Source organism: Cervus elaphus, chromosome 10, assembly GCF_910594005.1.
Source record: "Cervus elaphus chromosome 10, mCerEla1.1, whole genome shotgun sequence".
NCBI lineage: Eukaryota > Metazoa > Chordata > Mammalia > Artiodactyla > Cervidae > Cervus > Cervus elaphus.
In genome coordinates, this window is record NC_057824.1 from 30,970,613 (window position 1) to 30,998,079 (window position 27,467).

The 27,467-nt window shown below is 47.3% G+C and overlaps 1 protein-coding gene across 2 annotated transcripts; it reads right to left on the minus strand.

The window, feature by feature from the left end:
* Window positions 1–2,000: 2,000 nt before the first annotated feature.
* On the minus strand, window positions 2,001–24,909 carry CLEC19A (C-type lectin domain containing 19A). 2 transcript variants are annotated; one of them, XM_043915520.1, is made up of 5 exons: window positions 24,822–24,909; window positions 12,273–12,438; window positions 6,709–6,802; window positions 3,370–3,502; window positions 2,001–2,156 (listed from the first exon to the last, which is right to left on the minus strand). In XM_043915520.1, the coding sequence occupies exons 1-5, from the start codon at window positions 24,907–24,909 to the stop codon at window positions 2,077–2,079; spliced, it is 561 nt and encodes a 186-aa protein (XP_043771455.1). In that variant the 3' UTR covers window positions 2,001–2,076. The 2 variants fall into 2 exon arrangements, with proteins under 2 accessions (XP_043771455.1, XP_043771456.1); XM_043915521.1 differs by lacking the exon at window positions 24,822–24,909 and adding an exon at window positions 16,802–16,888.
* Between the last annotated feature and the right edge of the window lie 2,558 nt (window positions 24,910–27,467).

The window sequence follows — 27,467 nt, forward strand, 5'->3', positions numbered from 1 at the left end:
AACCCATGTCTTTTTGATTCCAGATCTGGTAACGCGGAGGGGTACCACCCAGCTCCGCTGCTTCAAGGAAGTGGGTGGAGGGGCCTCCAGCTGTCAGCTCCCACAGGGTCAGCCCCAGTTGCAGAGACCTGCCTTAATCAAAGGCACATTCTTTCCAGGGAGCCTACATCAGTGATTCTTGCCTCGGAAATCCCATGGACAGTGGAGCCTGGCAGGCTACAGCCTATGGGGTCACAAAGAGTCAGACACAACGACTACACCACCACCACCTTAGTGACTGAGTGGAATATGGGGCTAAAGGTCTGGCCATTTCGGCCTTGTGTGGTCCACTCTGATGGCCGCTATCTGCCCCATGGCTTACCTGCAGGCTCAGTGGTGGTGGGCAGAACGACAGTCCCTGGTGTGAGGTGGTGTCCAACTGTTCAGACTTCCATGGGGTGAACTGGGAGGGTATATGCAGAAGCAGGAGCTCCACACTAGCAGGGGCAAAGTATCAGGTAGCGATGGACAGAGAAGAGTCCTTACAAGCATCACTAGATTGTGGCTATTGCTAAAAGACAGATTTTCTACAGAAAGTAAACAGCTGAGGACAAGTGTCAGGCACTGGGTCAGGAATGAAAGTCAAGAGCCCCTTTGGCTGCAAAGAAGTTCTCATCTCTTGTGGCAGGAGAGAGATGAAGCCTGGGGCTCAGAGTGTCTGAACTTCAAAAGCGGGGGCCTTCTTGGTGGCTCAGCTGGTAAAGAATCTGCCTGCAATGCAGGAGACCCCGGGTTGATTCCTGGGTTGGGAAGTTCCCCCGGAGAAGGGAAAGGCTACTCGCTCCAGTATTCTTGGGCTTCCTTGGTGGCTCAGACAGTAAAGAATCCACCTGCAATGCAGGAGATGTGGGTTTGATTCCTGGGTTGGGAAGATCCTGAAGTCCCAGCCAAGGGAGCGTGTCAAACTACAGTCAACAGCTACCAGCTGTTATGCTACAGCTGGATGGGACCTTGACAGTGGGGATGGGGTCATCTGGGTGCTCGCCTCAATGATGTTTTCACTTTGGGGGCTATTGTGAGTAATGTGTGTATTACTGTGAGTAATACTATGGCCATTCATATTTGAAAAACTGTTTTCTTTCTTTTTTTTTTAAAGAACTCTTTTTTCTTTATTTTCTTCCAGGGAAAAACTTGTCATGAACTTCTTTAATTAATTAAGATTTCAAGGAAACTAATGGAAAATAGCAAAGCTCTGGATAACATGGCTAAGATGATCACTAGACACTCTACAGACTGGCCATCTCTCAAAAACCCAATTTAACATTTGGAAATGTTATTTTTATGTAATATTTCACTCCCCATTGTACCACTGGAGATTTACAGGAAAGGAAAGTGAAGTCACTCAGTCATGTTTGACTCTTTGAGACCCCATGGACTGTATCCCACCAGGCTCCTCCGTCCATGGGATTCTCCAGGCAAGAGTTCTGGAGTGGGTTGCCATTTCCTTCTCCATGTTTTCAATTTTGTTGGGTACATGCTGAGAATTGGAATTGCTGGTCCCATGTGGTAATTCTGTGTTTAACTTTTTTAAGGAAGTGCTGAGCTGTTTTCCACAATGGTTTCTCCTTTACATTCCCAGCAGCAGTGTATGAGTCTGGTGATATTTTCATTTTCCTTCAGGAACCACCTTCCTCTTTGGGCTCATGTGGATTAGACAATATGACCCCTCTGCCTCGGCCATGTGCATCCAAACAGAGTCTAGCCAACCAGCATGTGCCAAAGAGACTGCTTCAAGAATGGGTGTTTGCCCCAAGCCAGGCCAGTGAGATTCAACTCTGAATCTAGAACAACCCCTGGGCTTTTATTATTTGTACCAATAAATCGACCATCCTTCATGTATCAGGCCAGTCTGAGTTGGGTTTCCTGTCACTCCTGACCAACTGATTACATTGTATCTTAAGATGTGCTTGTATAAAATCTCTGTTTGGGATATTTGTTTCCACTGTGTGTTTGACATTTATTGAGCGTCGACTTTACATCAGGTAGAGCTACAAGTCAATGCTAGAGTTGGGCTTGCAACGTGAGGGCGAGAATGCATCAGTGAATGGTCAGAGCTGTGATCTTGCAGACAAAAGGGAACTTCCGGCTGCAGGTGTTATCATTCCATGACCTCAGAGCTGTGGTGGGAAAAAGCAGAGACTCTGTGCGAAGGTACACCTACCACAGTAAAAGTAACCCCACCATCCCACCAAAGTAAAAGTCCTCTCCCATAAGCCTGGTGTCTACACCGGCATCCCTTTCTTGCTGATGCTTGATGCGGCTGCTGTCCAGCCTTACTCTCTCCTAAGACTAGTGTTGACTTGTTATTGTGGAGAGGCAGGACAAGCCTCACTCAGAGGCTTGACCCAGCTCTGACTCCCAGGCGGCTCCCAGAATAGCAATTTGCTCCCCTAATCAGAAGAAGAAAAAGGAGCCGGTCAGTGTTTGGATCTGGAGTAGATATCGAAACCCAGCTCCATAGTTGCTTGCTGTGCAAACTCAAACAAATCACTTAACTTCTCTGAGCCTCAGTTTCTTCATCTATAAAGTGGAAATATTAATTTTTATCTCTCAAGATTTTTATGAGCAGCGATGATGCTCATGGTGATGGTGATGACTGCTGATAGCACATGCAAACCACTGTAGTCACTTTATGTCCCTTATCTTCTTTTTCCTTCCCATCAACCCTGTGAGTTAAGTGTAACTAGCCCCATTTTATGGATGAAGAATCTGAGGCACCAAGAAGTTGGCTACTCGATTTACAAGCGGTGGAGCTGGAGTTTAGATAAGGATAGTCAACTCCAGAGTCCATGCTCTTGCCACTGGGCATATCAGCTGTATCTCCTTCAGGGCTCAGAACAGCCCTGTGGGTGGGACCGATGATTATAGATGAGGAAAGCGCATCTCAGAGAGAATAAGCTATTGCCTCAGGACACAGAGTTAGAACGCAGCAGGACCGGGACTTCAGCCTGGCTGGGTATTCTTTTCACTACTGCGCCTGCGCACTCTTCCTGGCTTCCTTTTGTTCTAATGTACACGAGCGTGAGCCACATTTAGTGTGTTGCTGAGCTGACATAAAAGCACCATCCTTTGGTCTCTATACAAGTTTCTTGCTTTCTTTCTTTTTATGCTTCTGTCTCTAATGTCTTTTCATCCAAATCACAGTTTGCATGTCAACAACACACCATTAGATATTATTTAAAATGCATCCACCACAGAGAATGGCCACGTCCCTAACACCTCCAAGGGACCTCTGGCCACTCTTCAAGATATTGAATAACTCACAGTGCCTCAACCGTCCCTGGTGCCTCCCAGCACCCCTGCAAGAGCCCTGGTCTCAGGGGCACCCACCGCTGGTGGGCCGGTACCATATCTGCACGCAGTCCTCCTCTTCTGGGTCTGCATGGACGCCGTTGTCCGGCTGGCTCCCATCCCAGTAGCTGTAATCATAGGGTGAGCCATCTGTCCATTCAAACTTCCCTTCCTGGGGGGTCACATCCAGAGGCAAGGAAGCAAGCCAAGGAGAGAAAGATCAGGCATTCAAGCCATCTCCAGCTTGGAGTAACATCTAATGCCTTCATACCTAACAGTGCAGAAGCCCTCACTTTTATCTGATATACTATTATTACCACCATAACTGGTAAAGGTGAAATCCTGTGGGCACAGAAGCCCCTCCATGTCCCCTGCCTCTTGCTTGTAGAAAACCTATAGTCTCCCAGGCCTCCCGTGAGCCACAAAAGAGCAGGTTCAAACAGTTAATGATTAGGACACTGGAATCACAGAATCTGTAGTTCCTCCCTGAAGGTATCGATGACAGTGTCCCATGCACATTCCTGAGTTGTTTTGTGACTACTGTGATTGGCACAGAGGGGAAAAGCTGACTGCATGGATGACCAGACTGCATCCCTGACATAAGCTGCTCCATCTTGTGCAGCACTGGATCTATGCTGGCACAGTACCCAGAACTGGCTTCAAGGAAATGAGGACAAACTGATCCTGGAGTTGAAGGATCAAGATGATGCTGATCTGACCACCGCGTGACAAGTTTCATAATGACTGTGGGAGCTGGCTGTGCTGTTCTGCATATATCCCCCTGCCTGTGCACCCCTGAAACTCTCCTTTAAAACCTTTGCCTCCTAACCAGCAACTGGGAGACAGTTTGGGGGACCCATCCGCCATCTCCCCAGGTTTTCAAAATACAGCATCTTTCTTATTCCATCAACCCTGTCTCTTGAACACTGTCTTTTGAGTTTGGTTCCAGCTCTGGCTGGTAATATTACTAGCTGTTGTTTGTTGAGGGCTTATTATATATCATGCCAGGTGGGCATTTTGTCCTCACCATCCTGCAAAGCAGAAATTGTCATCTCTATTTTATAGATGAAACAACTGAGACTTAGATTAGTCTACCCAAATTCACACAGTTAATAAAGCATTAGCCAGGATTTAAACCCAGGTCTATCTGACTCCAGTACTCAAGACCCTAACTATTACATTAAAAAATTTTTTTCTACCAGTGAGTGGAAATCATTCTTCATCTTTTTTCTATCTGTCCAAATAGTGTGTATTTTTCTTGCCTGCTGTGGAACCACTCTGACCAATTACAAGAAAAGTCCTGTTGGGAATTTGATTGGTGTTGCAATAAATGTGCAAATTAACTGTGGAAAGAATGACTTCTTTGCAATGCCCTGGAACAGAAGTCATTTCTCCATGTATTCAACTTTTTAGAAGAGTCTCTCTGGAAGCATCGATGATTATGGAAGCCACGTTGTATAATGGAAATTGCACACACCTTCTGGGAGAGAGACTGGAGCCTGGGATTCCAGCTCCTCTCACTTCCTAGCTCTGGAATCTAGACAACTTACTTAACTTCTCTGAGCCTCAGTTTCCACACCTGTAAAATGGAGTGAATATCTCCCTCAGAGAATTATTGTGAGAATTGAATGAGTTGAAAGCACTAGCAGACTTAGCTAGTGCCTTGCATGTGGTACCTAGTACTGAAAAGAAAAGTATAAAAGCAAGTCCTTTTACTGTATCATTTGTTATCATTATTCTTAAGTCTTATAAGTTCCTTAACTCTAAATGTATTCATAAGCCAATTTAAAAATTACTACTATAATGAGACTTTTTTTTTTTTTTTTAAGTTACAGCTTCTATGTAAGTTCTTGCCAGATGAATTCTGCTGATTGTTGTTAAACTATCTTTATTGAGCCTGGCTACTATTGTTACTTCTGCTTCACTAATAGCAAGTTTGACCACGCTAAATGAGCTTTCAACATGTGCCAAGCACAGGCTAAATCCTTCACATATATTGGCCCATTTACTTTGTACAACCAGGCACTATTATGATCACTCCATTTCACAGCTGAGAAAACTGAAGCCCAGAGAGGTTAAAAAAAGAAAAATTGTCTCAAAGTCACCTGTGTGTGTGTGCTAAGCTGCTTCAGTCATGTCTGACTCTTTGTGATGCTGTGGACTCTAACTCACCAGGCTCTTCTGTCCATGGGATTCTCCAGGCAATAATACTGGAGTGGGTGGCCATGCCCTCCTCCAGGGGATCTTCCCAATCCAGGCATTGAGCCCATGTCTCTTACATCTCCTGCATTGGCAGGTGGGATCTTTACCACTAGCGCCACCTGGGAAGGCCCCAGAGTCAGCTACGGTAAAGTAAATGGTAGAACAGGTGCTGGAAATGGAATCCTATTCCCTGCGATGCTCTGAGGCAGGGTTGGAGGTGTACATACGGGAGAGATGCTCAGGATGCAGCTTGCCTGGGGTAAGTCAGCAGACAAAATCTCCAGGTGGAGTCTGCTGAGATATTGCCAGGTATGAGATCTGGCCCAAGCCAGCCCTCTTTGGCCTTGTTCTCCCACCATCATCCCACCAACTCCTCCCCACTGCCTTCCAGACACACTGGTCTTCAGTGTCCTTGAGTGTGCTGTGACTCTCCCGCCTCAAGGCCTTTGCCCACGCTGTGCTCTCTGCCTGGGATGTTCTTCCTCTGACTGACTCCTCTTTGTCCACTGGACATCAGCTCAAATGTCTCTTACTCAGGGAGGCTGAGGCAGCTGTAGATGTGCCCTGCTCAGAGCTCCTTCAGCAGGACCTGGGGGGGAGCAGGGCTGACTGGCAGCTCGTTGGACCCAGAGCTGCATTCACAGGGAGATCATGCTTCCTTCATGATCACGGGTATTAGTGCTGGCCCGCTCCTGCCCAAGTGGGAGTCCTGGAAATGGGCATCCTCTGCCAGGGGACGTCCCATTGGCTTAGCCAAGACTTTCCAGAGTGTTCTGCAACTGAGGCTCTCCCCATCCCACCCACCCCCATCTCCTTTCTCCGGGCTCATCATGGGCTGAAGGTCTTCCCTCTTGCCATATATACCTGCCTTCTTTTTTTCCTTTGCAGATATTTCCCCTCAAAAGCCTCTTACCCATCTAATCAAGTTTTTGTGTCTGTTTTTTTGAGAATCCAAACCTAAACAGAGCCCATCACTGGCCATCTGATATGTTTCCATCCTTGTCTCTTTAACAACATTTATCATATTCTAACTGGGGTGTCTTGGTGTCTGATTTCTCTGTATGCTGGGCGTGTGGCAGGGACCTGGCACATAGGTTCCATGTGAAAAGCTGGTTAAATCAAAGTGGGACCTTGGCTGGAGCTTTCAAGAGGGCGTGATGGCCAGCACTTGCTCACCTGCCTGTGATCGTGAAGCCCTGTCCAGATGTCAGCTGGAATCCCAGGAACACAGCTGTTCACAAGGTCGTACACAAAGACATTCTCCTCCCAGCTGCAAAGGTAAGAAACCCAGGTGCACGTTACTCCTTGCCTCTTGGCGCAGGATTAAGTTGCAAATCAACAGCAACCTTTGCTAATCCTCCTGGATCAAAGTAAATAGAGAATGTGATGCAATCTGGCTTTCTCCTTTTTCTTTTTTTGCCTAGGGCACCCACATGGCCTGTCCTGTCAGGGGCATTTCTGCATTTTTTCCATGCCAGTGCAAAGCAGGACTCAGCACTGCTATTTATCCTATAAACTTAAGTCTATCTCAGAAACACTAACAAATAAGGTGGATTATATTGAAGAGACAAAAAAAAAAAAGGAAAAAAGAAAAAGGAATTGACATTGTATTGCACACACCAAATAACAAAAATCTCCACTGGATGTTCTTGCTCTTTCTCAAAAGCCCCCCCTTACAGTGCTAGTCCTTACATAGCCTCCTCTCTCCTAATTTTTTTTCTCACAGAACATCTTCAAAATCTTTGGCTTTGCTGGAAAACTCAACTAGAAGCTTGAACTTGCATAGTCAACTCAGCAAAACCAAATCCTGAAATTAACTATCCACCTTCTTCAACAGGTGTCTTAGGCCATTCAGGCTGCTACAACAAAATACCATAGTCTGGGTGGTTTATGAACTATAGGAATCTATTTCTCACAGTTCTGGAGGCTGGGAAATGCAAGATCAGGGTGCCAGCATGGCCGGGTGAGTGCACCTTCTGGGTGCATACTTCTTGCTGTGCCCTCACATGGCAGCAGGGGGCAGGGGAGCTCTGTGGAGCTCCTTTTATAAAGGCGCTAATCCTATTCATGAGGGCATCACCCTCAGAACTTAAGCATCTCCCAAAGGCCCCACTTCCTATCACCATCACATGGGGCATTAGAATTTCAACATATGAATCTTGTGGGGACCAAAACATTCAAAACACAGCAGAAAGCATTAGTGGGATTCTCACCTCCTATTTCAAAGAGCTTATAAAGTAATTTACCTAACAAAAGAAATTGGTGGAGGGCCCTGGAAGTAGTCTGCTGCCTAAAAGAACACCTAATCCATAATTCCTTTCAAAACAAGATTATGCTGAGGTATCCTTTATGTTGCAACAGATTACATCTGCTCCTGATGGCTTCTTCTAAATGACCACTCTATAGACTGCCACCTTGTCTAGAACACCTGCCCATCATTTTCATTTTGCTTAAGGTGTTGGTAGCAAGTCAAAGCGCACATAATGCTGTGCCATGCTGTGTGTGCTAAGTCATGTCCGACTCTTGCAACCCCAGGGACTGTAGCCCGCCAGGCTCCTCTGTCCATGGGATTCTCCAGGCAAGAATACTGGAGTGGGTTGTGCCCTCCTCCAGGGTCTCCTGCATTGCAGGCAGATTCTTTACCGACTGAGCTATAAAGGAAGCCCTAAGCACACATAACTCTCCTTAATTATGTGTTTGTGGAAGATATTGCCAACCCATCCCAGAAGCACTCAGAACTCTGGTTCTCAGAATCTTTCTCAACACAGTGCTCTAGGCAGTCACACACTAGGAGTTGCTAATCAAAACTGTTATCAATTGAATGTTTGTGCCCCTCCCCCAAATTCATATATTGAAATGCTAACTCCCGATGTCACTGTATTAAGAGGTGGGGCCCTTGGGAGGTGATTAGTTCATGAGGGTGAAACCCTCATGAATGGGATTAGTGCCCTTATAAAAGAGGCCCTAGAGAGTGCCCTTGCCCCTTCTGCCTTGTGAGGATACAGCATGAAGATGACCATCTGCAAACTGGGGTGAGCCCTCACCAGGACTTGACAACACAAGGTGCTCTGATCTCGGGCTCCAGAACCGTGAGAAACACATTTCTGTTGTATATCAGCCACCCAGTCTGATATTTTTGTAACAGCAGCCTAAATGGACCAAGATAGATATTATTAGAAGCAGTGGAGAGGAAAGATGGCGGGTGGGGCAAGGCTTACTTAGCCTCAGAAAGAAGATCTGACGTGGGCACACTAAGTGAGTGCTGACCTCTTGAGACACCCAAGATTATAATTAATAAAAATAATTAAGAACTCTCACTATGAAGCATTATGTTACCTGAGTGCTTGTGTAAGAACTTCAGATCCATTATCTCCTCTAAAATCCTCAATCTTAAAAGCTCAGTGTAACTATTGATGTTTCCCAGCTGAGGACTCTGACTCGGAGAGTTATGTGACTTGGGTAAGATCACCATGTGGGAAGTGGTGGAGTGGGGACTAGCCTATGACTGCCTGACTCTAAAGCCCTCTTAATTTCCTCCTTTATAACATCTGCTGTCCCCGTCCCCTAAGCTTCCCAAACCTTCAAGATCCTGACCCAGGACTAGTTCTTCCAGGAAGCATTCTGTGAGCACTCTCTGTATGATCCTGGAACACCTGTAACAGAAAGTTTCTGTGCTCCCCAGGGTGGCTGCTAGGCTTCATTTTCTGCTTCTCAAGGTTATGTGTGCATGCTAAGTCACTTCAGTCCTGTCTAACTCTTTGTGACACTGTGGACTAAAGCCTGCCAGGCTCCTCGGTCCATAGGATTCTCCAGGCAAGAATACTGGAGTGGGTTGCCACGGCTTCCTCCAGGGGATCTTCCCAAAGCAGGCATCAGACCTGTGCCTCTTATGTCTCCTGCATTGGCAGGGAAGTTCTTTATCTCTAGCATCACCTGGGAAGTCATCTCTCAAGGTCTCTTCTCTCCAAATGGGCTGCAAGGACCACATGGACCAACCTCACACCTTATTTCTATGTGGCATCTTATCTCACACCATCACCAGGCTCTGTTCAGTATTGATGTTCCAAGACCATGTGTTTTGTCTAACATTAGAGTGGTATGATTTGGGGGGGGACAAAGTATTCTCCAGTCCAACGTGTCTTTGCTGTTGGTCTTATCCAGCGAAGCACTGGCATTCCCATATGCCCCCTCATGCACAATTCGGAATGTCCTAGATTAACTGCTGAACATGCATGGTGCATGGTCGTCTAGGGGAGTCGCTGCCCTGCCATTAAAATGGCACTAGAGTCACCTTTGTTCAATGGCACCTGCTTGGAAAACCATTTCAATATTTCATTGTGTTTTCCCCATATGTGGTCAAAATAACTGGGAGATAGAAATGCCCGAGGTGCTACTGTAAGTAATAAGGAACGAAAATCAAATGAACTTAATTCAATTCAATTGTCACTTGAAGCAAAGATGGAAATTATTAGGTAAGCGGAAAGGCTGAGAAACTTAAACTTTAATTAGATGCTCCATGAACATAAGTTGATTGTGCGTTTAATTATGAAGGAAAAGAACAAAATTACAAAGCATGAAAAAAATGCCAGAATTAGAGAATTGGATTGTGTCTCAGAGACAAGATGTAATTAGAGATTTTATAATATTGTCTAGCTTTATGGGAACTGAACTTGGTTTATAACAGATGAATGTGTTGTGTAAATTCAACTTTCCTACATGTTTTTGGGAAAGTGTCACATGCCAGAGTGGAAAAATACCTGTATAAGAGAGGAGATACTAGCATAACATTTGGGGAACATTTGTATAAGAGAGAAAAAAGAGGGATGTCAGGAGTTGAGAAGAGAAAGGAGGTAAGTTGAGGCAGAAAAGAACAGAATTTGAGTCAGGGGCTGCTGGAAAGCCCCCAAATCTACCTGGAATCCTTCCTAGTGCCTATTAAACCAAGGGCTCCATGGGGCAGGCTGGGCTGTCCTTCCCATGGACGACCAAAGGGAAATCTTCATGTGGAATCACCTTTAAATTTCCTCTTTATTACATATATTTAATTTTTCTCTATAGGCCGGGAGTTTTTGAGAACTTATTTTATCCATTTTTATATGTGCCAGTCATATGCTGTGTTGAGCTCTGTATCACAGGGGATTTGACTCTGAAGACTGCCTTGCCCAGGCTTCCATGTCAGCTGCCCTCCAGGCAAGGGGAGGCAACTGATGGAGGCTGGGAGGGCGAGAGAAACCAGGGTGTTTCTTTCCCTCTCTGCCTGGGGAGGTGCTGGCAGGGGCTGCCTGGCTTCTGTGGCTCCAGCTCCCATTGGACTGACCTGCCCTCCAGTTAGGGGTGGAGCTGGCTTCCTGCCGGTGTGAATCTCTAGAAAATCTACTGCGTCTTTAAGTTCTCAGAGTCCATCCCTTGCATGTGTATGAAACTCCGTGTTAAACATTTGTAGTGATTCCTGTTTTCCTGGTTAGATGTTGATTGTATCACTATATTCTTCAGCACCACCAAGGATACAGTGGATACATTGCTAGATCAATCAATGTGAGGATTCAAGAGCTGTTGTTGTTGTTGTTGTTTTTAACTAAGATTGAGGACCCCTTCCCCATTTGTAACAAAACTCAGCGCCTCTAAAGCGTAAAGAACCAACCAGCGTCCTAACTTGAAGTCTCTGAGATCCTTGAAAAATCAGGAAAGACTGTAAATTTGTAGCTTAGGGGCAACGGAACACATCACACCTGGCTTCAAAGAACCCACAAATCAGCAAGGAAATCAGATGTGAAAAGAAGTTACTAAAGTGATGAAGAAAGTGCTCCTTGGGAGGTGGATATGTGCAGTCAGGTGCCACCAAGTCTGGAGTGACTTCAATGCAGAGATGGCAGAGCTGGGTCTGGAAGGTTAAGGAAGAGTCTACCTGGAGAAGACGGGATGGGAGTTCCCAGTGGAGGGAACAGAATGTGCAAATATGCAAGAGTAAATGGGCTGGACCACACTGGAGAATGTCAAGATGGTCAGCGTGGCTGGGGCTTGGGAGGCATGGAGGAATGTTGAAGGAGGCTTGGTGGGTGGGCCATGGAAGCCACCTGCTCAGGTTCAAATCCTGGCTCCACCACTTCATAGCAAGATACCTTCTTGGAGCCTTAGGTTCCTGTCTGTGACATGAGGGTACCAACCTAATATGGTTTGCAGGAACTTGATGCTTATACATGCATGCATGCTAAGTCACTTCAGTTGCATCTGACTCTCTGCAACCCCATGGACTGTAGCCTGCCAGGCTCTTCTGTCCATGGGATTCTCCAGGCAAGAATACTAGAGTGGGTTGCCATGCCCTCCTCCAGGGGATCTTCTCCACCCAGGGATCGATTCCACATCTCTTGTGTCTCCTGCATTAGCAGATGGATTCTTTACCACTAGCGCCACCTGGGAAGCCCAACTCTTAGCAAATAAATGTCAGTTATTATGCCTTATGTTATGCGAGTTACATGTATGTTATGAGTTGTTTCATTGGTTCAAACCCCCCTGTGATACTGAACAAGGCATGGCATAAGTTTGGCACTTATAAAAATGAACCTTCCAGCCTGCAGTTTGCAACCCTTGCTAAATGCTTTGTCCTCTACCGCCAAGGCCAGTTTCAATGACAGTAACAGCTGAAATAACCAAAGAGAAACATCAGTGGAAGACACCATTCTCTACATCCCTTTCCACAGGGGTGCTTGACTGGGCTACAAAGGACAGAGGAGTCCACTCACCTGTGGATGGAGGCCAGTTTGGCGGACTTCCTGCCGATGGAGAACTCCGAGCAGTAGAAGTCAGCCTCAGCCCAGGTCTTATTGAGAGGGAAAAATCTGTAGCAGTGGCCTTTGAACTCCATCCAGAAGAGGGGGCATAGGGAAGCCTGGGGCAGCTCTGGCATGGCTGGGGACAGAGAGAAACGGGCTGGGAAGAAGGCTGGCCATGCAAACACTGATGCTATGGCTTAAGACATCTTTTAAAGTATAAAAGAAAAAAGTGATCCCAGTATGATTAACACATGCCTAAAATTTACAAAATAATAAAAGTAATATGTACTCATTATAGAATCCTTGGAAAATATTACTGCCTTAGTGTTTTTCTTCTTGTCATGTTGACGGCAATGATTTTTTAAAATGCAATTGTGGTTATATTGTCCATAAACCCCTATTGGTATTCTGATTTCTAAAAATTAGAGTATAAGCATTTTCCCTCATATTATTATAAATTTTTGTAAACATTGTTTCAAACAGCTATTGAATACTCCCCTGAGTGGCCACCCCCCCCACCAGAGTTTATTTAATCATTCCCCTATTTTGGTCTAATTAGATTGTTTCCTGTTTTTAAAAAAACAATTAGAAAAAGTGCTGAGATGAAGAGCCTTGTACACAAAGCTTTTGCAATATTTCTGATTTTCTGGGGAGAGATTTTTAAGGCTTTGATACAATTTGCTAAATTGCCTCCTGAAAGCAATTTCTACTCCCACGGTGATGTCTGAGAATGCCCATCTCATCGCGCCCTTGCAGGCACTGTTACCACTTTAATGGAAATCTTTGCAAATTTTATAGGCAAAAAAATGGTATCTTATTTCAATCTGCAATTCTGGGCTCTCTGGCGAAAGCGGATATTTCCCTACATGTTTAATGACAAACAACAGCCAAGACTATTTATATCTTTAGTCCATGACTATTGGGGTTCAGGATGTGTTCTTAATTCTGAAAGGGGACAAATGATAGGCTCATGTTTGAGACAGAAAAGTTCGCCAACGTCTCAGCCCCTCTGGGGGGCCTCTTAGTGTGGTCTGGAAAACCACGATTGAAGAAGACCAAGCTGGGGAGAAAGGCGTGCTGAGAACCTGCCTGGAACTTGGATGTGAGACCAGGTACCAGGCGGTGGTGAAATTGTTAGACTGGAGTCCAGAAGCCCGGGTCCCAGTCCCAGCTCTGCGTCTCACATGCTATATAATGCTGGCACCTTCCTTTCCTTCTCAGCGGTCGGGCTAGCCCCTCTTGTGGTATCCGGGGTGTGGATCTTTGCCTTCAAAACCACTCTATTAGCTGGCTGGGCTCATGAATAAGAAGTAGTGGACCACATTAACCGAGCATTTATGATGTGCCAGAGACTTGCTGGGGCTTCCCTGGTGGCTCAGTGGTAAAGAACCCGCCTGTCAATGTAGGAGATGTGGGTTCGATCTCTGGGTGGTGAAGATCCCCCCGAGAAGGAAATGGCAAGCCAGTCCAGTAGTCTTGCCTGGGAAATACCAGGGACAGGGGAGCCTGGTGGGCTACAGTCCATGGGGTCACAAAGAGCTGGACATGACTGAAGCTAATGAGCCCAAGCACGATGTCTGTACACATACAACTCTATGGATTTTTCTGGGGAAGGAAAGGGACAGTTGCTTTAATCAACAGAGCTGAGTTTCCCTGGTGGCTCAGACAGTAAAGAGTATGCCCACAATCCAGGAGACCCAGGTTCAATCCCTGGGTCAGGAAGATCCCCTGGAGAAGGAAATGGCAACCCACTCCAGTATTCTTGCCTGGAAAATCCCATGGATGGATGAGCCTGGTGGGCTATATAGTCCATGGGGTCGCAAAGGGTTGGACACGACTGAGCGACTAACCCACACACGTAAGCAGGGAGCTTCCAGCTGGGGGCTGTCTGTCCCTGATGAAAGCCACTGGGCTTTTCTGTTTGACCAGAACCAGCCCTCTTCCCACCCCAGGCTGCCGTGCTGGTCAATCCTGGCTTGTCCCACCCCTCCCCACCAGTCCTGGCCAATTGTCTTTCAAAGAGTGCCAGTATCCAAACTGGGATCAGCTGATCCAAAATCTGCTCTCTTAACCCTCCCTTATATGCAAAAGGAGTTATGGGTTAGTGAGCTCAGTACCTCTGGCCCTTCCCTGCTCCTCTCTGGACCTCGGTCTCCTCCTTTCTCAGCCAAGAGCACTGGTCTAGAGGACATTGCCTCGATGCTGAGAGGGCTGAGGGACCCCTCGTGAGGCTGGGTGTTGCTGGGCTCCCTGTGGGCACTTTGCCAGTGCCTTCCTAACAGAGAGAGGCAGCGGAATCACTCCCAGGGGTCTCCTTTTGGAGCACTTCCCCCTTTGCATGAATGAGAAGCAGCAAGTCATTTCCATCTGCTTTCCACCCATCACTTATAACCAAGGACACACATTGGTGAGAATTTGGCCATGTCTGTGCAGGAGTTAACTGGAACAACTGACCCAAGACGATGATATTTGCTGGTGCTAAACAACTTTCCCACTCTTACCCATCCTACAATTATTTTACATCTGACTATGCCAAACCCTTTGACTGTGTGGATCACAATAAACTGTGGAAAATTCTGAAAGAGATGGGAATACCAGATCACTTGACCTGCCTCTTGAGAAACCTGTATGCAGGTCAGGAAGCAACAGTTAGAACTGAACATGGAACAACAGACTGGTTCCAAATAGGAAAAGGAGTATGTCAAGGTTGTATATTGTCACCCTGCTTATTTAACTTATATGCAGAGTACAACATGAGAAATACTGGGCTGAAGGAAGCACAAGCTGGAATCAAGATTGCTGGGAGAAATATCAATAACCTCAGATATGCAGATGATACCACCCTTATGGCAGAAAGTGAAGAAGAACTAAAGGGCCTCTTAATGAAAGTGAAAGAGGAGAGTGAAAAGTTGCCTTGAAGCTCAACATTCAGAAAACTAAGATCATGGCATCCAGTCCCATCACTTCGTGGCAAACAGATGGGGAAACAGTGGCTGATTTTATTTTTCTGGGCTCCAAAATCACTGTGGATGGTGATTGCAGCCATGAAATTAAAAGACCCTTACTCCGTGGAAGGAAAGTTATGACCAAGCTAGACAGCATATTAAAAAGCAGAGACATCACTTTTTCAACAAAGGTCCATCTAGTCAAGGCTATGGTTTTTCCAGTGGTCGTGTATGGATGTGAGAGTTGGACTATAAAGAAAGTTGAGTGCCGAAGAAGATGCTTTTGTACTGTGGTGTTGGAGAAGACTTGAGAGTCCCTTGGACTGCAAAGAGATCCAACTAGTCCATTCTAAAGGAGATCAGGCCTGGGTGTTCATTGGAAGGACTGATGTTGAAGCTGAAACTCTAATACTTTGGCCACCTCATGCGAATAGTTGACTTTTGAAAAGACCCTGATGCTGGGAAAGATTGAGGGCAGGAGGAGAAGGGGATGACAGAGGATGAGATGGTTGGATGGCATCACTGACTCAATGGACATGGGTTTGGGTGGACTCTGGGAGTTGGTGATGGACAGGGAGGCCTGGCGTGCTGCAGTTGATGGGGTCGCAAAGAGTCGGACACGACTGAGTGACTGAACTGAAGTATTCATACTAGAGATGGAAGTGGGGGATATAATCATCCCAGTTTGCCCAGGACTGTCCCAGTTCTAAATCTGAAAGTGGCACATCCCATCCCCCACCCCCACCCCTTAGCTGATCTCCTGGAGCAGTGGTTCTCAACCAGGGGTGATTTCGATTCCCAGAGGACAGGAAGCAACGCCCAGAGACGTTCTTGGTGGTGGGCCTATTGGCATCCAATGGGTAGAGGCCAGAAATGCTGCTAAACATCCTACAATGCCCAGGACAGCCCCCATAACAAAGCATTTTCTGACCTGAAATGTCAATAGGGGGACTTCCTGGTGGTCCAGGGGTTAAGACTCCACACCCCCAATGCAGGGAGCCTGGGTTCAATCCCCACATGCCGCAACTAAATATCCTGCATGACGCAAGCAAGAGCCAAGACCTTGCATGCTGCAACTAAAAGCTGGGGCAGTCAAATAAATAAACAAACATTAAAGAAAACCAAAACCAACAACAAAATGTCAATAGAATTCCTGCCCTAGGTGGAAAGCTGAATTCCAAAATGTAAAATAACCCCACAGAGCCACAACACAAAACATCACAGCAAATGTCCACGTTTTTCAACCCATCTGTAGTTTCTTCACAAAAATTGCACCAGAAAACTGATTAGAAGTAGAGTTCGGGTTCTTTCTCTAATTTTAGAGTTAAAATGTAAAACTGTCACAAACCCGTGGCTTTAAAGCCCCGGGGCTAGAACACCGTGGTTAAATTTAACTGTACAGACTTCACGGAAGGATGGTGCAGAGGGCAAGTCTTGCTTTTCATCCCCGAGTCTGAGATAAAGCAGACCAACTTCTTTGTCATCTCTCCCACGAAGGGAGGATTCCCCGCTCCTCATCCGGTGTAATCTTCCCCAGAAGGTGGAACTTTTTACCTTCTCTCTGCTCCATGAGAGGTCTCTGCTCTATGAGGGGATCCCGCTCTTAATGCTCTGCTTCAAATGGCTCAGCCGTCATTCCCCCCCACCCCGGGTGGATGTAAAACCCGAGCCTCCGTATTAGGGAGGCTGACTCCGCATCCAGAGCGCTGCTGCGCATGTGCCCACTGCTTTGGTTTTTTTTCTTTTGTTTCCTACCCCTGGGCGCCCCCAACACTTTCCTGGAAGCCCAGCTTACTTTTCAGTTTTTTTTAAGTTTAAGTGAAGTCGCTCAGTCGTGTCCGACTCTTTGCAACCCCATGGACTGTAGCCTACTGGGCTCCTCCGTCCGTGTTATTTTCCAGGCAAGAATACTGTAGTGGGTTGCCATTCCCTTCTCCAGAGAGAGGATCTTCCCAACCCAGGGATCGAACCTGGGTCTCCCACATTGCAGGCAGACGCTTTACCATCTGAGCCACCAGGGAAGCCGCTACTTTTCAGTGGATGTCTGTAAAAGTTTATCTTCATTTCTAGATGTCTATAGTGGAGCCATTTTCTGCTCTCCAATTTACCAGAAGTTCTGATCTGGAAGTTTCCACGCTCGTTGTCCTCTCTTTTCTTGTCCTTCATTTAAAAAAACCACAACTTTTAATTTTGGAATAAATTTAACTTTATGTGTAAGTTGCAAAAATGGTATACAGAGTCCTTGAATCTACTTCTCTGTTTCCCCTAATGTTACCATCTTAACATTTCCATGGTACATTTGTCACAACTAAGAAATTAGTATAGGCACATACTCTTTGGGGCTTCCCAGGTGGTGCTCGTGGTAAAGAACCTGCCTGCCAATGCAGGAGACATGAGAGACTAGGGTTCGATCCCTGGGTGGAGAGGATCCCCTGGAGGAGGACTCTGGCAACCGGCTCCAGTATTCTTGCCTGGAGAATTCATGGACAGAGGAACCTGGTGGACTACAATCCATAGGGTGAAAAAGAGTCAGATGTGACTGAAGCAACTTAGCATGCATGCTCACTAAACTATGGGTTTTATTCAGATTTCACCAGTTTTTTCCTTACCTGTTCCCAAATCCAGCCTAGGAAACCCCATTATATTCACTCTACCTTAGTGTTTTATTTGATATCAACTATCTTTGATATCAAATACTATCACTCTCTTGATTAAGGCAATTGTTCCTTTCTTTCCCTAGAAAATGCACAGTGATGTGTATACACATACACACAGACACGCATACTCTCCCCCTATTATTTTTGGCCTCACTGTGTGGCATGCAGGATCTTAGTTCCTGACCAGGCATTGAACCCTTGCCTCCTCAGTGAAAGCAAGGAGTCTTAACCACTGGACTCCCAGGCAAGTCCTATACACACACACGTTTGATTAGACAAAACTGACAAGAATTGGCTGGAACTGGCCAGAATTGTCTGGCGTTGTTGGATATTTTCCCCCAATCATCTTTACCTCTTCTCTTTCCCGTTCCTCCTATCCAATCAATTTTTAAGTCTTGTTTATTCTGCCTCCCAGTACCTCTGCAATTCCTTTCTCTCTCTCCTTCTTTTTCTTCCTTCCTTCCTTCCTTCCATCTTTCCTGTCTTCCTCCTCTCTGTGTCTCTCCTTTCCACATTCTTCCATCCCCCATAATCTCTCATAGAAACCTCCTCAATTGCCTCTTGGCTGTTCTTTGTGCCTCATCTCGCCTTGCAGATCCAGAGAGATCTTTCCAATGCCCTGAGCTGGTCCTCACAGACGCCCTCCAGGAATGCCCGTCGCCTTTGGGAACAGCGCTCCCTCCTGCCCCTGCAGCTTATCCCATCGCTCACAACATGTTCCAGATTTGCTTCAGCTCTTGTGTGTTCAGTTCTGCAGATACTTGCCTTGGCCTGTCTTCAGCTGATCTGAGTTTCTTCCTTGAGTCTTGACTGTGCCGTGGCTTCTTTAGGGAAGACGAGGTAGGAGCCTCTCTGAGAGCCCCTACAGCCTGCACACCCACCGTTACGCGTCCCCATGAATTCTTGTTCAGTCTGGCCTCCCACTGCTCAAGGTCTTCTGTGATCACCCCTCTCCCTGGTGCCTGGCACATAGTAGGTGCACAGTAGCTAGTTTTGAATGATTAAATGCATGCCAGGGAATCAAACACTGCTCCTTTGGGTCAACTGCCCCTTTGAGGAGGGGGCAGGACAGTGGTGAGAAGGGTGTGGGCACCACTCATGTGTCCTGATGCCTCCAAACTGGTCTCTCTTGCCTCTAGGATGGCATGCCCGGACTTTTCCAGCTGAGCACTGAGGGCATTGACTGACCTGGGTTTCCATATTGTTTAGTACAATGGCTGCTGGGAGAAACGGTATCAGCATCACTAGAAGCTCGTGAGCAATGGCGAGCCTCAGCCCCCACCTTCCCGCCCTCCTCCCCACTCCTGGTCCCTTTGATTTTCTTCACTGAGCAAGTGGTGGTTATGGATGCCTGGGGTGAAACCTACCAGAAAATGGGGCTGTGACAGGTCACTGCTCAATTAATCCCCTTTCCACCTGGACAGGCAAAGGCCTTTAATTGGGAGGACCTGGGAGGCAAAAAGGAGCCGCTTGCCTGCACTGGGATGGTAATGAACTCCACCCTGCCTGGCATCCCACTCCCCCCACCCCCCTCCACCTCCTTTACCTCTGGGATTTTAGAAACAAGCATTAGAAGGATCTCAGAGGACTTTCATCAACCTGGAGCTCAGAGTAAACTCAGCTAAGCTGTGTCTCTTTTGGGAAGAGATGTCTATAGCTTTATCGTTTGACAGGTAGTGATGGCAGCATAATAACCAGGGCCCACCCTACTGAGCTTCCATCTGAGCCACGCAATGTGTCAGGTGTTTTGTACATAACAATTCATTTAGTCTTCATACATCTTATAAGGTAGGTATCATGATTCCCCAACCCCCACTCCCCCCCACGCCCCGCCTTTATAGATGAAGAAATCAAAGCACAGAGAATTTGAATAACTTGCCTGAGGTCACACAGCACCTAAGTGGCAGACCTGCATGTCTCCAGACCTAATTTAGAGATTCCTGCTATATTGAAGCCTATTTCCCTGTCTCAAACTTGATGCTCTGGTCATTCATACGTTCCCTTATTTGTTCAGAAAGTCTTATTTGAGCACCTGTTTGGTCTTAGGTAATTGGTATGTACTAGAGATACTGTGGCATCTTATACAGAGGTGACCTCTGGCCTGATGGATCTTACATTCTATGGAGACTGACATTAAGAAAAATAAGCACAGAAATAAAATGTCATTAATACACAGTTAATACGGCTTTGTGTCATGCAGGCAAAAACTTGAGGAAGCAGCTCCAAATTATTTCAGAAACTTGTCATTTGTTTGCCCATTTTCTCTCCCTAGTTGAACTGGGGGCCACCCCCACTCTGCCTGCAGGGTGCCCACTGGTGATTATAATGACCCCAAAGTGAGTCCCCTTCCCCGATGGGGAAAATGCAGGGTGTTGTATAACACCTGTTATACAGGACACAGGAGCACATAACCCAGATTCAGGGACCCAGAGAGCTTCCTGGAGGGGGTGATGCGAGACCCCTACTGAGATCTGAAGGATGAGGAAGAGTCAGCAGAAGAGTGTTCCAAGTGGAGGTCATTGCATGTGCAAAGGCCCAGAGGTATGAGAGAGAAGGGAGCATTTGGAGAATTGCAAATGGTTCAGCCTGGCTGGGAATTTGAGAGAGGGATGAAGCTGGAGGTGATGGAGAGGAGGGGTGGGATGTGGGGGAGGGATGCACAAAGAAGCTTGTTGCTCTGGAAACCAAGAGGCCAAACTCCATGGTATTTTACCTCAATTAGCAGCACCAAAGGCCCCCAAGGTCTCCCAGCTGGGGTGGGAGTCAAAGCTTTTGGAAGCTTTGAGCTTGTTAAGGAAAGAGGACGAGCCAACAGTGTTTGGGGCTCATTTTTTTTAATCTCGCTCTCTCTTTTTTTTTTTTTTTAAGAATAAATTGTCACCTTCCCACACGATCTGGCTGTTCGCTCCCCTGGCCCCAATCCAGCCTCCCACAAACACACTACCCTGCTGCCTGCTACCCAGATGAGCCTTGGGAACCAGCCGGGAGAGAAGGGGGTTCCGGGGGCCACATGTGCCCCCTTCCACATCACTACTGGGCCCCAGATGTCCCAGGGGGTCAGAAGTGTCTCCCAGTGTCCAGGAAGGTGGCCTCTGGGAGAGCTCAGTCACCTGCAGCACCTCCCTGGTCCATATACCCCACCCCCAGGGAACTTCCCACTGAGCCCCGGCTGTGGTGTGCAGAACTGGTCCCAGGCCTCTCATGCCTGAGCGTTGCTTTCCCTTCTCCAGGGCTGCTCTTGTGGCCTTATGATACAGAGGAGACAGCACTGGGTGGTTTTTTATTTTGCTCATAACAGTGGCCATTCATTGCATGCTAAGTATACCTGTTGAGACCAAACTGGAGGTGGGTACCTGATTCATCCCCCCTTTACAGATGCAGAAACTGAGGCTCAAAGAGGTTAAGCTCCCACAGCTAAAAAGTGGCAGTGTCAGGATGAGACTCAGGTCTGAGGCACTGGAGTGGTCTTGCTTTCTCATTTGTAAGACAAACATATTAAACAACAAATTTAACAGTGTAATGGACTGAACATTTGCACCCCACCCTCAGGTTCATATGTTGAAATCCTACCCCCAGGGTGATGGTATTTGGAGCTGGGGGCCTCCAAGAAGAAATTAGGGTCATAAGATGTCATAAGGGTGGACCCCCATGATGGGGTTAGTGCCCTTATGAGAAGAGGAGAGACAGAGCTCTCCTCTCTGTGGCTATTTGCAAAACAGGAAAACAGCTCTCACCAGGAAGTGAATTGGTCAATACCTCAATTTCGGAGTTCCCAGGCTTTAGAACTGTGAGAAATAAATCCCAGGGGTTTAAGCCTCCCAGTCTATGGTACTAGGTTGCCAAAAAGTTCTTTTGGGTTTTTCCAAAATGTCTTATGGAAAAACATGAATGAACTTTTTTGGCCAGCCCAATATTTTGTGATAGCAGCCTGAGCTGACTAAGAGTATCATAATTAAGCAAATAATTCAATGTTTCCTGGGTGCTTATTTGGCTTGGGGTCTGTGCCCTCAAGTCACAGGCTGGAGGGAGGAACACATAACACACCTGACCATGAGTCCTTACATGCCAAGGAACATTCTAGAAGTGTGTAGAGGGCTCTGTGACCATACAGGAGGGATAGGGAATAGGCTAGAGTGTCCAGGTCAGGGGGGGATTACTCTAGGATCCAACTCTATGATCCAGACTAGAGGGTGACTCTCTGCTGCTCAAGCCTCTGTGCTCCAGCCTCAGAGCTTAGACTCTGGAGTTAGATTACTCTGGTTAGAAACTCAGCTCTTTGTGCCTCAGTTTTCTTCTCTGTAAAATGGGCATGATGATAGTGCCTACTTCACAGGTAAGCCAGTGCCTGACTCATAGTAGGCGTTCTAGTAAACATGAGATATTATTACAGCAGGAACAGCCTCAGCCCTGGAATATTCCTGGAGCTGGGAATATTCCTGGTGCAGGAGAAGAAGACGAACCAGGCCCACTGTCAATAAGGATGGGTTTTGGCTGTGTGCCCACCTTCATGGTCTGCACAGGCTCACCAAGACCCCAGCTAAGCGCTCTGTAGTCCCACATCAACACACACACACACTCACACTTACAAACCCAAACACTTAGCTCACACATTCTCTTCTGAGATCACTTTGCTCTAGTGGATTTATCCACTCAGGCTTGAATTGGGCTTTCCGCTGGGCTGGATGGATGAGGACCTTGGCCAGATTATTTGCCTTCCATAGGCCTCAGTAAGCACAACTGTAATGTGGAAGGATCAGGTGGAGTGGACTTCTGGGACCCATCCTTCCACCTCCAACTCTGAGGTCTCTAAAGTTGCTGGGTTGGCAGGGATCTCAGTCTCCCCATCTGTAGAGTGGGGTTGAGGCACGGGGCTAGATATCTGGAAGTGCCTTTTTGAAGGCATTTTTGTCACAGCAGAAAATGGTGTCTTCTGGCCAATTCTCTCATAACATCAACAACCACAGTGGCAGAAGTGGTAAGGTAATAAGCCATTTTTCAAGTGCTTATTATGTGCTAAACTCTTCACTTGCATGATCTCATTGAAGAGTCTCCAAAACCATTATTATCCCCACTTTCCAGAGGAGGAAACTTGAAGCTCTGAGAAAGTCCCACGGGCACAAGCTGGTGAGAGAGGAGGACTTCCCTAGTTGTTCCCACTCTCAAACTCAGCTCAGGCCTTTCCACTTAATGCTGGGCAGAAAGGCAAGATCTTGGAACACACAAATATCCTTTGAAGATATTCTGTCCAATTTCTATCCTGTTCACCCATTGCACAGATGAGAAAATTGAGGCACAAGAACAAGGATGCAAAGACACCATTACGGACTGAATGTCTGCATGCCCTCTCAAATTCCCATGTCAAAGCCTTAAACCCCCAGTGTGATGGTGTTTGCAGGTGGAGCCTTTGGAAGATGATAAAGGTTAGATGGAGTCATGCGGTCCCCATGATGGGATTAGTGGCCTTTTAAGAAGAGGAAGAGAGACCAGAGCACTCTCTCTCTCTCTACCATGTGGCCACTTGCAAGCCAGGAAGAAGGCCCTCTCAAGGTAACAGATCAGGTGGCATCTTGATCTTGGACACGAAGCTTCCAGAGTGCTTCTTGTAGTTGAAGCCACCCAGCCTGTGGTATTTTGTTATGGCAGCCTGAACTGACTAATACAAACACTCAGAGAGTTTATGGCAGACCAGAGCCCCTGATGCTTGCCCAAATGAACTGACCACCCTTTACATCCCCCATCACTAGGGGTGCTAGATTTAAAAATGCCCAGTAAAATTTGAATTTCAGATAAACAAGTAATTTTTAGCATAAGGTATGTCCCATGCAATATTTGAGACACACTAAAAAAGGATTTATTGTTTACCTAAAATTCAAGTTTACCTGGACATCTATCTGGTGATCCTATCACCTTTCTATTTAAATTCACCCCAACACTGTAACAGCTCAATAATATGGTCTTATGGGGACCTTACGGATGTTTTATTACAGTATTAGTTCTATTTTAATAGGGACAGAAATAGTATCTATGCCATAGAGTTACTGTGAGGATTAAATAAATCCATATATAAAAAGTGCTTAAAACAGTGCCTGGCATATAGTGAGGGCTACACAAGCATCAGTTGTTGTTATTGGTATTATTAATAGTTTTAAAACAATGTTTGGAAAGCACCCTCCTGGTAGAGGTGACCGGCAAGATCCTCTGCCTTGAAGGGATTAAAGGACTCAGGACACTTCCTACCCCAGAGTCAGCGCCCCGACCTCCCTATTGAGTTGAAGCCCAATGTCCTTCAAGTAGGACACTGGGAGGCCACAGGCCTGTGTCTGATGGGTCCCAATCCCAGGGGATCCAGAAAATTGGCAGAGCTGAGTGTCACTAGGCCAGGCGCCAGGGAGGTCACTAGAGGGACCCCTATGTCCTCCTGCATGCCCAATGCTACGGCACAGCAGCAAGTCTGAAAGCTCCCTGGGAACAACTATCAGAGCCAAGGTGAGGGTGGGGAGCTCAGATGCCAAATCCCTAACAAAAACATTATTTTCAGATCTTCTTTTAGTGCCAGGCATTTTCCTCACGTTGTCTCATCTCCCTTGCATAGTAGCCCCAGAGAGGGCCATTGTGACCACTGTTTTCTAAAGGCAACTGAGGCTCAGAGAGGTCAAGAAACTTGTGCCAGGTCACACAGCTTTCAAGATGCAATGCTGGGCTTTATCACCAGGTCTCTTTGGGTCTGGCCCTAGGACAGTGGCCATCAGCTGGAGGGAGAGGAACTGGCGGGGGGCTGTCAGGAAGCTCGGCTTGGCCCCCCAACATTCCTTGGGTCAGGCAGGCCTGCAGCCTAGTCAGTGGGGCCTCAGTGACAACTCAAGTATTTGCAGATGTCCTCCTCTCCACCTGCTCCCAGCCCTGGCCCCATTGCTCACCTGGGCTGATGTTGATGTCCGTTTGCGGAAAGGCCTGTGCGGAGAGAAGGGTCAGGATGGACGCGGCCCACAGCCCCCACTTCTGCATCCTGGGCCCTGAGAAAGCCACCTCCCGGCCTGAGCAGGGGAAAGAGGCCCTGCCGGGTCGACGGCTCTCCTGCCCGGAACTCAGGAGGACTGGGTAGAGAGACCCCAGTCTCCGCCCTCTCCCCTCCCCTCCTTCTCCCACCTCCCTCCTCCCCGCACACCGCTGTCAGCTCAGAGTGACTGCTCGAAGGCTGCCCCTGGCTGGCCCGCTTTGGAGAACTAAGAGGAAGCACAGTCCTGCTTCCAAGCCACGAGTGACCTTGGGCGTGGGTTTGCATCCCTTGGGACTGTAAGATGGGACAATAGCAACATGCCCATCCCAGCCTGGCACAGTAGACAAAGCATCTTGGTGCCCTCGGACAAAGTGAAAATATAAGCCAGCATCTAGAGCTGAGGTCTCCTGGGGCAACTCACCCGTGGATGTGATTTGTTGGATCCGTGCTGCGTGGGCAGCACTAGTGGTAAAGAACCCGCCTGCCAATGCAGGAGACGTAAGAGACGAGGTTTGATCCCTGGGTCGGGAAGGAAGATCCCCTGGAGGAAGGCATGGCAACCCCCTCCAGTATTCTTGCCTGGAGAATCCCATGGACAGAGGAGCCTGGCAGGCTATAGTCCATGTGGTTGCAAAGGGTGGGACACGACTGAATCGACTTAGCATGCACGCACGTGCGGTGTTTTAAATTTCTAAAAATTTGTTGTCAGGGTATACAATCAGGAGATTTTAAGTGTAAGTCCAGATTTCTGCGCTCTGTTGAGAATCTGAAGATCTGACAAGACTTAAGCCTCATTTGCCCACGGGAACAATTTCGCGGAGCTCAATGGACATGAGTTTGAGTAAACTCCGGGACTTGGTGATGGACAGGGAGGCCTGGCTCCATGGGGTCGCAAAGAGTCGGACATGACTGAGCGACTGAACTGAACTGAACTTAGAGAGGGCGCCTCCTTCAGGCAGGGCCTCAGCACTTGGGCTCAGCCGGTCCCCACCTCGTCTGCGCGGCGCTGAGCCCTGGATTCCCCGCAGCGAGGAGGAAGGGCGGGGCATGGCATTTCCTTCCGGGTCTTTTGGAGGTTAAAGAAGGCACTGGTAGAAGGTTCTTGATGTAGAGGAAGTGTTCAACAAAGAGAAGCAAACTTTGTCGTTAGTGTACGGTTCTGGTGTGGTCAAACTGAAATCATGGTGTTTCATTGGAATCTCATTGCATTTGTGAATGGATACCTCTAAAAATCATAGTCTTCCTGTATCCTCAGGCAAGTCACTCTGCCTCTCTGAGCCTCTCTTTCCTCCTTTATAAAATAGGGGATAATAACAGTACCTGAAAGTGTTAGTTGCTCAGTTGTGTCCGACTCTGCCACCCTATGGTCTGTAGCCCCCAGGCTCCTCTGTCCATGGGATTCTCCAGGCAAGAATACTGGAGCGGGTTGCCATTTTCTTCTCCAGGGGATCTTCCCGACCCAGGGATCTAACCCAGGTCTCCTGCACTGCAGGCAGATAATCTTGACCCTCTGAGCCACCAGGGAAGCCACCAATAACAGTGCCTACCTCACCAAGTTTAAATGTAATCATTTGTCTGTAATACTCAGCATAGAAGCTGGCAAATAGCAGGTGTTGAATGCATGATAGCAAATTTTGCTGTGATTGTCATTGCTCCTGTGCAGGTCTTCATCTGGCCTTCTTTGGACACTTCACCCTTTCTCTCCCGAAATGCTCAGCCAGGTGCCTTGACACTTCGTGTGGCTGGCATTCACGGGGCAAAAACGTGTCCCAATCGCTCACTTTCTCTCTGCAACAGCCGGCTGTGCCTGCAAGGAATAACTTAACTCGTGCCCACATAGCGTGCTTTGCCAGCCCACGCAGGGCTGAAAGCCTGCCAAGGCCTGACTCATGCTCGGAGCACAGCCCAGGCCCATTTTCAGCCACAGCAGAGCTCTACCCCTTGCCTCAAAGCTTTGTGGGGGTGTGCCCCAGAGCATGCACATTTATTCATGTAGAAATGACATGTTTATTATATGTGATATGCACATACAACTTACTGTACTAATATACTGTGTCTGTTATAAAACAGCCCTCCCCCAAATTGACCTATTTAAAAAGTTCATACAAAAAATATAAAAATGGAAGACAGTTGGGATGCTTTCTTCCCACTCTCCATCATCTGGTGCGCTGACTGTCCTTCAGGGGCCCTTGCTGTTGTGTCAAACACCCTCTGTGTGAATGGACCGGGTGGAGAAGGAGGGTCGTCAGACATAGGCCACTGGAAATGCTTTTGAAAAGTGGAGGGTCCTTTGATTTGGCAAATAAACCTCCTAGATGATCCGTGTTGATAATACGTGATGGCTGGAGATTTTGGTAAATGAGATCATGACCCTGCTCTGATGGAAACACGACAAGTATTTGTGACATGCTCAGTCCAGAGTGTGGTTCATGGACGAGCAGCGGCGGCATCTCCTGGGAGCTCATTAAAAGTGCATAATCTCAGGCCCTAGCCCTGACCTGATGAATTGGAATCTGCATTTTGACTAGATCCCCAGGGAATCATATGTACATTCCTGTTACCTTGC

Coding starts and splice junctions, on each gene's coding strand:
- CLEC19A (XM_043915520.1), bottom strand. CDS start 24,909: ATGCAGAAGTGGGGGCTGTGGGCCGCGTCCATCCTGACCCTTCTCTCC. Junction 3,503..6,708: donor GGCTTCACGATCACAGGCAG/GTGAGCAAGTGC, acceptor GTGACCCCCCAG/GAAGGGAAGTTTGAATGGAC. Junction 2,157..3,369: donor ATGGTACCGGCCCACCAGCG/GTGGGTGCCCCT, acceptor TTCCCACCACAG/CTCTGAGGTCATGGAATGAT.